This window comes from Silurus meridionalis, chromosome 16 (genome assembly GCF_014805685.1).
Source record: "Silurus meridionalis isolate SWU-2019-XX chromosome 16, ASM1480568v1, whole genome shotgun sequence".
Classification (NCBI taxonomy): Eukaryota; Metazoa; Chordata; class Actinopteri; order Siluriformes; family Siluridae; genus Silurus; species Silurus meridionalis.
The window spans coordinates 15,515,453-15,531,110 of record NC_060899.1 but is presented as its reverse complement, the minus strand read 5'-3'; the positions used below and the strand labels follow the sequence as shown (position 1 = coordinate 15,531,110).

General features: G+C 38.6%; 1 protein-coding gene across 3 annotated transcripts in view; it reads right to left on the bottom strand.

Annotated features, from left to right (window-relative positions):
* Positions 1 to 14,742, bottom strand: part of scube3 (signal peptide, CUB domain, EGF-like 3) — an 80,327-nt gene extending 65,585 nt beyond the window's left edge. For 2 of the 3 annotated variants that reach the window (XM_046869958.1, XM_046869960.1), the window contains exon 1: positions 14,333 to 14,742. In XM_046869958.1, coding sequence (XP_046725914.1) covers positions 14,333 to 14,438 — 106 coding nt within the window. In that variant the 5' untranslated portion in view covers positions 14,439 to 14,742. The remainder of the gene's footprint in view (positions 1 to 14,332) is intronic. The other variant, XM_046869959.1, reaches the window with a different exon arrangement.
* Positions 14,743 to 15,658: the final 916 nt, after the last annotated feature.

Below are 15,658 nucleotides of genomic sequence, written 5' to 3'. Positions count from 1 at the left end.
CAGGGTTTCCTCTGGGTCTTAAAGTCTTTTTCACTGTTCTAGGTCTTATATAATTTTAACCAGGTCTCAATTCTCCAATGTCCATGTAATGCTACCTCTAACGCTCATTAAAACCTTTTGTTCGTTTCCGTGGTGTTGTACTACTTTCTTTCGCTGGTCCAAATATAATTCGCTGTATCACAACTACAAATGAGACCAAGATGCAACAGCCAATCAACTTTCTGTTATTAGAACAAATCTCTCTTGGCGATACTTGGATTGAAAGAAAAATGAGTGCTTGGTTAAGGTCGGTTGCTAACGACAAATTTGTGTGTTTCATGTTACAATTTCTTCTTAATGGTCTTAAAGTCTTAACTTTGACTCGGTGAAACCTGCAGAAACCTAGAAAACCTTATTTTCTTGTCATTTGTATCCATGCAAATAATTTATTTCCCATATAATTCATTTTCTCATGTATAATTTATTCAGATTAGTCATTCATTCAACTGAATGCAAACTGAACACTTATTAAATACTTATGACATTCAAGACGTACTTGATGCTTCTGGAAATGTCATGCTTTCCTATCGTTGAAGCGATCACGTTGTTTTAATAAAAATGTGATTAGCATGTTACCCGGATAGCCATCTTGTCCTGAGGTGGGCAGGATGAAGGCAGTACCCATCTGATTGGATTCAGGATTTTTTGGTCAAATGTTTCCCTCTAGATAGGAAAACCTTAGGAACACCCAGCAAGTGGTTCAGATGTCGAGCCTGGGAACCAAGAGTGATGCTCATGGCTTTTAATCTGCGGTCTACCAACAAGAAGCTCGCGGCACTTGTTTTGTCTGTAGAGATTCAGATTTTGTCAGAGCTCGCCTTTTTTGTTCCTCAGCGCAGACCAGAGCAACCGTCTTTTAAAGGGTCTAATGAGGAACAGGCTGAGGGTGAGGCGAACAAAGAACTCCTCACGTGCCGAAGCTGTGGCTGAAACCTTCACGAGCGTTTACTCGGTTGAGAACTCAGACTGTCCATGCATGCGTGTGCGCATGTTTTTGTGCATATCTGGGATCCTTTCATGGGTTTGTTTGTCACGCTGCACTGAAACAAAAATGCGAGACGATACGTCTAATCTAATTTATTCCAACGATTCCACAAATGCGCCACAACAGACAGAAGAAGGTGATGTATAAATCCCATCCCTCAGGCAGGAAGCGAACATGCTCAACGCAAACTGCTCGTCTTGACAATCTGTCACCTACTTTTATATTATCATTCAAGGAGTGGAAACGGCATTTATTTTGTGACATCCTCCCCGATACTCTTCTACACTTATCCCAGTGTTTAACACTTGAAAAGAAACAGCATAGAAAGATTTGTCAGGACGCCTGAACCATCCTACAGCCTGCTTCACTTCATCACCAGGGAACCACCACAACTGAGATCATCACTGACGGCCATCTTTGAAACGTTTACACCATTCAAATGTTTTACTGCGGCTGAGCGTCTCCTCATTGTACTGTGCTTGAAGTCTTCTGTAGATATCAGCAGGTTTTACGGCTTTATATATAAATATATACTGAATAAACCCTACACCTATGAAATTCCCCAAAATAACTGACCATGCTATATATTTTTAGTGCGAATGTTTATGGACACAGTTCCAGGGTCGTGGAGGAAGCCGGACACGAAATGCAGTAAAAGAGCGATATAAGAAGCTCATCTAGCAGACCTTGATGAGGAACTGAAAATAGCAGGCTGTCGGACACACTCAGGATTTTACAGCCACACGCGAACGTCCGTGGCCTCATGAGGAATGAAGGGAAACTAGAACACGTATGAGTTTCTCCAGCAGTGGCTAACATAGCATGCAAGCCATAACTTGTATGGAAAAAACAGGGATTTCTTACTTTTTTTTGTGTTGCACGCAATCAGTTGCAGGGCGATGGCAAATTTTGTAATAGACAGAAATTGTGCAAAAAAAAAAAAAAAAAAAATCAACGAATTATATATAATATTTTATATATATAAATATATAAAAACAAGCAAACAAATATATTTATTTCAGTGAAATATTTTTTTTTTTTACTATTTTAAAATGTAGGCCCATTATGTTATTAATAATCTCATTATAATATTATTATTATTATTATTATTATATTTGGCTTAGTTTCCACCCATATGACATTTTTATTTGAATCTATTTATTTATTTTTTATTTATTTATCTATTACATTTACAAGATAATTTAACAGACTAATTTGATTCTAATAATAATACTTAAACCTACTATAAAATAAAACTTTCCACCACAACTATTTCATATTATATTCATTATCTGCCCTGATTATAGGTCCTGGATCCCACTTTAGTAAACCTGTGTATAATATATTAAACCATGAAGATGGATTTGGATTGTAATCAATAGAAAGTCAGCTACAGTTGATTAAGCCGGCAATTGACATGAGGCTTTGGATTCAAGTGTCCATCAGTGAACTATAATGAATGGACATTTGGTGTCACCCAGATGATCAAGAGTCAGGTTCCTCTCAAGGTTTCTTCCTCATGTGATCTCTGCCACTGGCTCACTCATGGATGATAAACTACCATGGACTAATTTACGAATGAAAATGTAGATTTTTATATATATTTTATTCTGTAAAGCTGCTCTGGGACAATGTCATTGTTAAAATTTCTATTCAAATCGAATTGTATTGAGGAACATTAGTTACATCGTGTGACTCACACAGACAGATTACTGAACCAAAAAAGTGCCTCCTAGTGTCAAATGGATAAAATGCATATAAAGAGACGTTTTACATTGCGATCATCGACTGAATCCACCTCTACACAAATATACACTTTATACACAACCTCTACACAAATATACACAACCTCAACACTAATATACACTGTATACACAACCTCTACACAAATATACACAACCTCAACACTAATATACACTGTATACATAACCTCTACACAAATATACACAACCTCAACACTAATATACACTGTATACACAACCTCTACACAAATATACACAACCTCAACACTAATATACACTGTATACACAACCTCTACACAAATATACACAACCTCAACACTAATATACACTGTATACACAACCTCTACACAAATATACACTTTATACACAACCTCAACACTAATATACACTGTATACACAACCTCAACACTAATATACACTGTATACACAACCTCTACACAAATATACACAACCTCAACACTAATATACACTGTATAGACAACCTCTACACAAATATACACAACCTCAACACTAATATACACTGTATAGACAACCTCTACACAAATATACACAACCTCTACACAAATATACAACCTCAACACTAATATACACTGTATACAACCTCTACACAAATATACACTTTATACACAACCTCAACACTAATATACACTGTATACACAACCTCTACAAATATACACAACCTCTACAATAAATATACACAACCTCAACACTAATATACACTGTATACACAACCTCTACACAAATATACACTTTATACATAACCTCTACACAAATATACACTGTATACAACCTCTACACAAATATACACAACCTCAACACTAATATACACTGTATAGACAACCTCTACACAATATACACTTTATACACAACCTCAAAACTAATATACACTTTATACACAACCTCAACACTAATATACACTGTATACACAACCTCTACAAATATACACAACCTCAAAACTAATATACACTGTATAGACAACCTCTACACAAATATACACTTTATACACAACCTCAAAACTAATATACACTGTATACATAACCTCTGCACAAATATACACAACCTCAACACTAATATACACTGTATACACAACCTCTTCACAAATATACAACCTCAACACTAATATACACTGTATGCACAACCTCAACACTAATATACACTGTATACACAACCTCTACACAAATATACAATGTATGCACAACCTCAACACTAATATACACTGTATACATAACCTCTACACAAATATACACAAATATACAATATATACAACCTCTACACAAATATACAACCTCAACACTAATATACACTGTATACACAACCTCTACACAAATATACACAACCTCAACACTAATATACACTGTATAGACAACCTCTACACAAATATACAACCTCAAAACTAATATACACTTTATACACATCCTCTACACAAATATACACAACCTCAAAACTAATATACACTGTATACACAACCTCTACACAAATATACACAACCTCAAAACTAATATACACTGTATAGACAACCTCTACAATAAATATACACAACCTCAACACTAATATACACTGTATACACAACCTCTACACAAATATACACTTTATACACAACCTCTACACAAATATACACAACCTCAACACTAATATACACTGTATACAAAACTACACAAATATACAACCTCTACAATAAATATACACTTTATACACAACCTCAAAACTAATATACACTGTATACATAACCTCTACACAAATATACACAACCTCAACACTAATATACACTGTATACACAACCTCAAAACTAATATACACTGTATAGACAACCTCTACACAAATATACACTTTATACACAACCTCAACACTAATATACACTGTATACACAACCTCTACACAAATATACACTTTATACACAACCTCTACACAAATATACACAACCTCAACACTAATATACACTTTATATACACAACCTCTACACAAATATACACTTTATACACATCCTCTACACAAACATATACAACCTCTACACAATATACACAACCTCAAAACTAATATACACTGTATACACAACCTCTACATAAATATACACAACCTCAAAACTAATATACACTGTATACACAACCTCTACACAATATACACTGTATACACAACCTCTCACAAATATACACTGTATAGACAACCTCTACACAAATATACACAACCTCAAAACTAATATACACTGTATACAAAACTACACAAATATACACTGTATAAACAACCTCAACACAAATACACACTGTATACACAACCTCTACACAAATATACACAACCTCAAAACTAATATACACTGTATACAAAACTCTACACATATACACTGTATAAACAACCTCAACACAAATGTTCATAACCTCAACACAAATATACACTGTACACACAACCTCTACACAAATATACACAACCTCAAAACTAATATACACTGTATACACAACCTCTACACAAATATACACTGTACACACAACCTCTACACAAATATACACAACCTCAAAACTAATATACACTGTATACACAACCTCTACACAAATATACACTGTATACACAACCTCTACACAAATACACAACCTCAAAACTAATATACACTTTATACACATCCTCTACACAAATATACACTGTATAAACAACCTCAACACAAATGTTCATAACCTCTACACAAATATACACTGTATACATGACCTCAACACAAATATACAATGTATGCACAACCTCTAAACAAATATACACAACCTCAAAACTAATACACTTTATACACATCCTCTACACAAACATATACAACCTCTACACAAATATACACTGTATAAACAACCTTTGACAAATATACACAACCTCAAAACTAATATACACTTCATACACATCCTCTACACAAACATACACAACCTCTTCACAAATATACAATATATACAACCTCTACACAAATATACACTGTAGGCACAACCTCTACAGAAATATAAGAAAGAAAGAAAAAAAAGAAAGAAAGAAAGAAAGAAAGAAAGAAAGAAAGTATCAGAGATCATTCAATGCTTCACTCAGAACTACTGTAGACACCACTAATGAAGACGTCGCTAATTTTGAGACACTGCTAATGTGAATACAACTAAAATAAAAGTGCTGATGTGAACAATTCTAATGTGGCCCTCTGTTAACATGAACACTGCTAATGTGAAAGTTGTTGATTGTCGAATCCTCTTCTCATTACCTCACTAACCTCTGGTAGATGTCCTCCAGACACAGTCAGTGCTTCAGTATTTTATACCCAAATCATGATATTATTTTGCTCAGAATGCATTTTTTTTTTTTAAAGTAATCTTCCTGTTTTAGGTTTTCTATCAAACTTTAAGATCTTCCAGAAAGTTCTCTGACACACACACACAAGCACACACACACAAGCACACACACACAAGCACACACAGGTGAACTCCATTGGACTAATTAGTAATGTCAGGACTAAGGTTTCTCTCAGCAGATCAGCTGAACACTCAAAACATCACCCTGAATTCTGTTTATTTTTATTTTTATTTTTTTTTAATAAATTCACCAAAAATACAAATTCATGGTTTAGTTTTCAGCATATTTGCAACTTGAGGTGAAGAACTTGTTTAAGGGTGAGGAAGAAATGTGATTAAAGCTCCCTTTGAAACCATCGGATGCTTTTGTCTGATTCAAGAGGTTTTTTTTTTTTCTCTGCAGTTGTTTCGTGGCTGATGGTGCTGGACTTAAAGTTTATAACTGCTGCCTCAAAAATGTAGAGAGAGAGAAAGAGAGAGAGAGAGAGACTGAGACTCTGACTGACTCACTGACTCACTCTCGGGACTGAATCTCATAAACTTCTGGAGTTCTCAAAGTGTTTGAACAACTCCACAAAACATTGAGTAAACTCATGGAATTACACCAGAAGGTCCGTGTAGGTTGCATTCATTCTTTTTTTTTTGTTTTGAAAATTATGACAAATTTATGTTTTAATCTGATTTTCTGCTCAGAATCTTTCAAAAATGCCTCAGTTATAGTTTCTTATCTTATTTCTTGACCTTTGGGTTTCTTGAACAACCCAGATGTAAATTTACTGATCTGTCATCAGGCCATAATCCATTATTTTACATTTATGACATTTGGGGGTTTAAATGCCTTTCTCAGGGGCCCAGGAGTAGGAGCTTGGTGTGGTTGGGATTTGAACTCACAACCTTTAGATCCAGTCCAGTGCCTTAACTACTTTGCTACCACATAAGTGGTGGTTTCACTCTGAGAAGTTCATATGGATCACTAGATATGGATCAAAAGAGAATGACAGGTAGTCAAACACGTCCTCTTTTTATAAAGTTATGCCATGCACACAAAATCTTCAGACACTTATTGCAGAATAACCTCATTTTTTAAATGTATTAAAACGTCTTTCCTTAATAGAATAGAAGTTTTTTAATATGTGAAAAAAATTTACATTTCTTTAAAAAAAGATTATATACTCACATACACACAGTATATTCCTTTTCTTCTTCTATCAGCTGCTCCCATTAGGGGGCGCCACAGCAGATCATCCGTCTCCATACCCCCCTGTCATCTACATCTGCCTCTTTCAAACCAACTACCTGCATGTCTTCCCTCACCACATCCATAAACCTCCTCCTTGGTCTTCCCCTTTTCCTCCTTCCTGGTGGCTCCATCCTCAGCATTCTCCTACTGATATACCCCATGTCCCTCCAAACCATCTCAATCTCCCCTCCCTCAACTTGTCTCCAAAACGTCCGACATGCGCTGTCCCTCTAATTACCTTTGAAATCCTGTCCATCGTCGTCACTTCCAACGAAAACCTCAACATCTTCACCTCTCCAGAATCTTCTCAACCTGCTCCCTACTCTCACCACAAATAACAATATAATCCGCAAACATCATTGTCCCCGGAGACTTCTGTCTGACCTCATTCGTCAACCTGTCCATGACCACTGCAAACAGGAAAGGGCTCAGAGCCGATCCTTGATGCAGTCCAACCTCCACCCTGAACCAGACTGTCATTCCTACTGCACACTTCACTGCTGTCACACTGTCCTCATACATGTTCTGCACCACCCTTACATACTTCTCTGACACACCAGACTTTCTCATACAATACCTTAACTCCTCTCTCCACCCTGTCGTATGCTTTCTCTAAATCCACAAACACACAATGCTACTCCTACCGACCTTCTCTATACTTCTCTATCAACATTCTCGCAAATAATGTGTCTGTGGTGCTCTTCCTCGGCATGAACCATACTGTTGCTTACAGATGGTCACCTCTTCTCTTAGCCTGGCTTCCACTACAGTATATTCTACACTACTACTTAAACACCGATTATCCAAATCTTCTGCACAAATCACGCCGAATTTAATTTCTGAATTGCTAATGTGCGAAAATCGTAGCATTCCTAACAACTTAGCGAGACATAATGTACAGTTTGGTCCTCCACATACTTACAATAGAGTTTAAGGGAATTTGAATTTGCTATAGAGCTCTGACCCTCAACTCTACTGGAATGAATGAAAATGCAAACTCTTCATCTCACCTACATCAGTATGAGTACTTCCTTCTGAAGTCTTCTGAAAATGCAAAGAAAAACTAAATACAGGATGTCTCACAGCTGAAACAGATCTTCTGAGTGAAGGACAAGCTGTGAGTGCAAAGTTCTACCACAACCCAGAGGACCAGGAAATAAAATCTGCCTGCAGTATCGCCGTTAGCCTTAAACCAATCAAGTGTTTATTTTACTTTTGGCGTCTCCTAGCGATGCACGTGTTTTTGCACGAGTGTAGTCCGGTGGCAGTTTGGATGTCGGATGAGCTCCAGTCGCGATATCTGTGATGCCGTTTAACCAAATCGGGGGGGGAAAATGCTGTCAGATCTACAAACTTTTTGATCAGTATGTGCAGCATAATCAGGGATTCTACCATGTTTTAGTTTTTTTTACAGCAATTGATATAATCCAGTCTCTCTGTCCATCTGTTATATGCCTTTCATTATCTGGTTTGATTAGCCAATAAATTAACATTTTACATTTATTGAATTTGGAAGGTGCCCCCTATCCAGAGTGATAGTACAACCGAGCAGCTGGAGGTTAAGGGCCTGGCTCAAGGTGCCAGCAGTAGCAGCTTAGCATTGCTGGGATTTTAACTTGTGATGTTCTGATCCAGAGACCAATGCCTTAACCATTAAGCTACTGTACCACCTCCCTAAGTTAATAAATGCAATTAAAAATATAACTGGGAAGTTGGAGCTCAGTTTTTAAGGTTCTGGGTTACTAATCAGAAGGGTCGAAGGTTTAAGGTCCGTTATGGCCAGGCTGCCACTCTTGGGCCTTTGAGCAAGACCCTTAACTTTCTTTGCTCCTGGGGCTTCATAATATCGCTGGGATTTGCGAAGAACGAAATTCGCTCTGTTGTTACGTGCACGTGACAAGTAAATGCAGCTATTCTATTAAATAATTTCGCGCCAAACCTGAGCAACTGCATTATAAATCATTGCAATGAAATAAATCTGTTCTGAAAGATTTGTGGAGTTTGTTCTACAGTTCAAAAGGTCCGCTTTTGAATCGGGTCTGGTTTTTGGTACATGCTTCAAAATGGACACCGCAAGCAGCCGTTCACAAGAAGCCCAGTGCCTGGCTCGGCTGCGTACAAGGCCATTGCTCACGCCGACAAAAGAACAGGGCAACTTCATCGAGTGAAAGGCAAGACAAAGCAAACAAACCCCCAGGGGGAATAAAGAGGGAGTGAAGTTTGTATTCGACCAGCCCCTCCCCTCTCCGTGGGAGTCTGCAGTACCAGTTTGGCCTTTTCTGTGCTCTCTGGCATGCCTGAATCGGGCCACTGGGTTCGCTTCCCACACAGAAAGCCTCCTGGAGAGGCTCGACGGCGTCTCTGTGCATCCATCTCTGTCTCCAAGACTTTCTAGCACTTTCTGTGGAGCACTTTCTCGTACTGTCTGTCTGTCTGTCTGTCACGGTTTGGATCCCGCTTTTGGGGGTAGGCTGGAAGACGGAGAAGAGGTTACATCCACACACACCGCTGTAGCGTGACACGTGGTCTCAGGCGGTTACCGTGTCGCTTTGAAAAGAAACGCAGAGGTTCGATTCCTCGTTTAGCCGATTCCTCTCGGATCTACTAATCCAACTCTCTAGGCTTCCCCTTTTCTGCAGAACAACTTTATAAACATCTTTCTACCCCGTTATCAGTGGACTTCCTCTCACTTGAGTAATCAGGAAGTACAGAGGACATGTCCACAGCTGAAACCTTTCCCGCACAGACGTTATTATTGCCCTTAGAATGAGCCATGGCAGGAAATGAAATGATCATGATATGGTGTGATGAAGCAAAGATGCATTTACCACACACACTATTTGGTTGTTAAGGACCTTGCTCAAGGGCCCAGCAGTGGCACGTTTTAAACCTGTGACCTTCCAATCCAAAGTCCAATGACTTAACCACTGAGCTACCACTTCCCTACATGGTACATCCGCTATACACCCGCTGCCCTTGTGTCCGTCGTTACTATAGAAACCGTAACGTACTTAAACCTACTATTTGCGGTTGCCTTTCGGTCAGAGCTGCTGTCTAGAAAACGAATCGACACATGCGAGAATAAAGCAGACCAGATTCTTCCAGATTCTTCGTCTTCTGTATGTATTTTTCCGGCCCTGAAAAATGGATCTGCTACTTGTCTCTAAGAGGCATTTTTTAGCCCCTACCCTCTGTAACACACATATGGTGTTTGGGTACAGACAGGCATTGAGGAAATAATGTTCCACAGAAACACACACACACACACACACACACACACACACACACACACACACATACACAGCACAGCATGGCCAAACAGGTGCAGTCCATGTCGGCAAACCCCGCAGCGCCGCCGACCTCGCCGCTCAGCCTCATGGCACTCTGGATGTTGTGGAAAACGAAAAGGAGGAAAAGTGGTTCGAATTGCAAAATGTAAATATTGAGTTTTCCCACAATGGGAAGTAGACCACCCAAGATGCAAACACCCCCTTCCCTACACACACACACACACACACACACACACACACACACACGGACATACACTCCGTCCCTGTCAGTGGCTTACGTGCACCGAACACACAGTCTTATAGACACTGGGGTCTTCACTGTAAATATGCTGATTACTGTAAAATCTTTTTAACGTTAATGCATGAAAAATGATCAATCTGGAGTAAAGGATAAATAAATTATACCACAGAACCATTTAGAAGCAACTGTCTGCATCACAATATGCATCCAATATGTACCTATGCCATAGTTTGGACTGTGCTGATTAAAAAATATACAATATCGTCCCCCCTTTTCTCTGAATTTTCATCGAAACGTCTTCGCGTCTTTGTGATATATACGCATCGTGATACGAGTTTGAACTTCGTCACCGGTTATGAAAGATATCTCCTGTAATTATCAACAGCAAGCCGCATCATGTGATAAAATAACTCAAGGTGAATTCCCAATCCGAGCTCTTTTAACCCTTTCCTGCTCAGTAGCCTCCATTACTGACAACTTTTAGTTTATTAATATAAATCCTCACATTTCACCACAAATTATTTTGATTATTGAAATGATTTTTTTTTGCATTTAGCCAGTTAGATATTTTAAATATAGTCAACAGGATTCTTGCTCTTATTATGTGAAAATAAACCCTATTTCAAAACAACTTTTACTTATTATTAGCTTTTAATATTTAATATATTTTATTATTATATTTTACTATTATCAGTCAATAAATAAAGTAGTAAAAGCAGTTGAATAATTATAATTCAAAGATTAATACATGGATTTTTCTATATTCTGATATATAAAATATTTTGCATTTGCTCTAATTACATTTTTTGACCTGAATGCTATCAGTGGAAATTTTTTTATTTTTATTGTATATATTTATTTATTTTTCATCAGAATTCCTAATCCTTATCCATGTCAATACCAAAAAACAATAAAAATGTATTCTGTATATAGAAAATAGATATATTTATGTAGGTTTTACTAGCAAAGTGACAGAATTGAAAGATTTCAAGCTACAGTACAAATTCAATGGTTCGTTTTAAAATCGGAAGAAGAATACCTGGGGTGGGGGGGGGGGTGGGGGTTGTTGGTAAAAATGTGAGCAGTAAACGGTAAGAAAAAAAAGCAACCCTTTCACACTTCTAACGTCCCTCCATCATTTGTCACCAGGCTGCGCAGAAAGAATAAAAACAATTTTCTCTCATTTTATTTATTTCCATGTTCTAATTTTCACATATTTTCAAGTATGATCATTTCTGCATGTCCAAATTCCCCAATTATTTTCCTACACATTGGGAAATGAAGCTCGTAATGATTTAATTATTCAATAATATTTAATATATAGTGGTGGATATTTTCCATACAAAACTCTTTTAAATGCTTTTTTTTCAGACTCAATAAACTTCGTTATCATCAGCATTTCAACGATTTATAAAGTGTTTGGTTTGGGGTTGAATTTTTTCTGGTGTAAAAGTTTTCTCTTTTAAAAAGCTTTTTGGATTTTTATTTTTTGAATTCCTTTTTTTTGCCTGTTGCATCCCAAATAAATTCAACAAACTGCCACTAATTATGTGCACTGTTTTTCTTTTGCATTAGTGAATTGTAAATCTGATTTGGGAAGATCTAGGGCACTAAAAGCGAGAGCACAGGATCAGCTCGTCTTCCGAATGAGGAAAAAACAGCCTATTATTATCAGATGTGAGGAAAAGGGGTGGGGCTTCAATGGTTTGGGTTCACATCTGAGAGATCAAAACACCAACACAAGTGTCAATCATTCCAGATTTACAGATCTGATGGTTTTTTGGGGAGAAAACGTAAAAAAAAAAAACCAAATAAAATGACTTCCAGCAGCTGTTTTGGGGTAAACGTGAAGGTCAGAGGCAATCCGAGTCAAGGTCTGAACATAGTAATGCATGAGCTTTAGAAGGAACTTTCACCATGGGCATTGGGACACATGACCATATGAGGTTCTTCCTCAAAACTGTTCCCACAAAGCTGGAGGCCCACAAATGTATATCATTGGATGCATCACTGAACTTGAGCTAGGAGACCCAAACCTGTTCCAGCACAACCATGTGGAAGATCTCCTGCTATGGTCTTCAAACCTATTGAACAACCTTGGGATGAATGTTTCACTCTGACTGGAGCCCAAGCCTTCTCTCCTCACCTACATCAGTGCTGGACTTTACTAACACCCTTGTGGCTGAACAAAAACAAATCTCCACAAAATCTAGTGGAACATCTTCACAGAAGAGTGGAGATGATTATAAGAGCAAAATTGGGACTCAATGTAGAATGGGATGATCAGAAAGAGTACATACCCATCAGGTCAGGTGTCCACAAAATGTTGTTCATATAATGTATATGTATCATCCTGAGATGCCTCCTCAGAGGTGTGCATGTTATTTAGATTTAAAGAGACCAGATGTGTTCACATTTCAGTGCAAGTTCTGGACGACTCTGAGACTCTGAGAGAGAGAGAGAGAGAGAGAGAGAGAGAGAGAGAGAGAGAGAGAGAGAGAGAGAAAGATCGGAGAAGGTAGTATTCCAAAACAGTATTTGTTCCATCATCTACATGTTCTACAAACTCTCTCTAAACAGAAATGATGTGTGTTGCTTGACTGATTTTACCTTTATATTCTCAAAGTACAGTTTTTTTGGAGATGAAACTAAAACGTTACTCCTGCGTGCCCTCACATCAGCTTTTCTTCCAGTTTTTGGAAAAAAAACAGGAAGAAAAATCTGAATGTAATATGGAAATCCAACTAGTAATTCTAATCCACAGCACATCACTGCACCTCGACGGCAGTAGCATCAATAACTGCTGCTCTAAAAAAAAGTTCATAGGAAACATGTCTCCTGGAAACACGGTTTTTTTTTTTCATATACACAGAAACCCAAATAAAAATATTTAATCATTAATCCCTGATCCTGATCATAAGGTCATGTGTGTCCTCTCCATCACTCCATCAAAGCTTTTTTGAGAGCTGTCAGAAGAAACTAACCAACACACACACACACACACACACACACACACACACACACACACACACACACACACACACATATTTGTGTGCACTTTTTTACATAATGCTACTTTTAAAAAGTGCATGAAGAACTTTTACTTTTTATGGGTTTTTTTTTCCCAAATCCAGCTTGGATTTCATGCTGCATGTTCCTCTCGTGCTTCAGGCTGAACTCAACTCTCCATGCAGCAGAACATTTCACTGAGAGCTTCTGCACAATGTTTTCTACAAGCAGTAGTGGAAAAGCATCACACCTTTAAGATGCAAAGTCGTGCACCTTCTGATCTGATCCCTAAGAAAGACTCGGATGTGGAATTGGAGGGAGAGGGGGATTACTGAAGGACCTTCGTTTTTCAAAATGCGCACCGCAAAATTTCACCTGCAAGGTGGTGCCGAGCGCGTGCCACAGACGGGAGTAAAGCGCACAGATGGGAGGATGAGAGAGAGAGAGAGAGAGAGAGAGAGAGAGAGAGAGAGGAAAAAACTTTCACCGTGTGCGGATCGGCTGAGGGATGCGGCGGCCGGTTGCGGGACAAAGGCGAGCAGGGTGCAGACCACCAAGCCGGCGCAGGCGCGCGCTAACGCCTGAAGGAACATCTCAGCGCGCGCGGCGAACTAGGAAACCCAGGAAGAAGGTGACGAGAAGAAGATGAAGAAGGACCAGACTTTTTGATCCCGGGTCTGTGTTTGGAGAAACAATCGTGCTCCGTTATTCCCAGCGCGCAAGTGGATGGATGGATGGATGGATGGATGGATGGATGGATGAATGGAGATCCTCTCCGTTAGAGCGTCCGGCTCGCAGAAGAGGAGCGACCACCGCGTTCAGCGCGAGCACAGGAGCGCGCGGCACTGCTCATGTTCTCCTCCGAATCGTTTGTATGGGAGAGAGAGAGAGGGAGAGAGAGAGAGGGGAAGAGAGGGAGAAAACCTCGAGAACGCCGAGGAAGGGGGAGGAGAGAGAGGAAAGATCTCTCTCTCTCCCTCTCTCTCTCTGTCTCTCTCCCCCTCTTTCCCTCTTTTTTTTTCCTGGGAGGAATTTACAAAGTGGGGGTTGCCATGGACACGGCTTCCGTGGGCGCAAGAGGTCAGTCTCTCCGAGACCGTGCGCGATCAATGGACCTGACTATGGAAGACAAAGCGGGCCAAAAAACAAACTGACAAATTTCACGTGCAAAAAAATGCAGTCTCACGTGCAATACAGTTCAACAGTGCAATAGTTGCATTGTTGTTTATCCTAAAACTGACCAGTTTTACGCAAGGCGACTTTTTACACAATAATGTGCAAACTGTGTATATATAAAATATAAAATATAATCGGATAATTAATTAATTAATTGCGAGCTTTGTTCATCAACGTGTAGAAAAAACTGCCACTGACACAAGTACCAGGAAATCGGGACGTGCAGAAATGGTCATCTTTGAATATCTGTGAAATAAAATAAAATAAGGAAAAAGTTTTATTGTTTCTAAAACAGGGAGACCCCTTCTATGATAGATTTTAAAAATTGGCATGCAAGATGAACATACACAGAATGTGATTTGAAAAAACACGAATCAATTCATAAACATTAAATCTGGAAGAAGTTCAGAAGTCTGGAACATTTCTGTTTGGACGTGTCAGTGCCTCTGTCAGCCATTTAAAAAACACCCCCATCTCTGGGTCAAGGTGAATTCTGGAAGTGTGAATATATTCAGGGATTGTTCAATTGTCCTCACAGAGTAGAAAATAGTGGATTCATGTTTTAGGATTGTACACATCATCATCATCATCATCATCATCATCATCGCTTGTTTGAATGCTCTTGAAAATCTGCAAA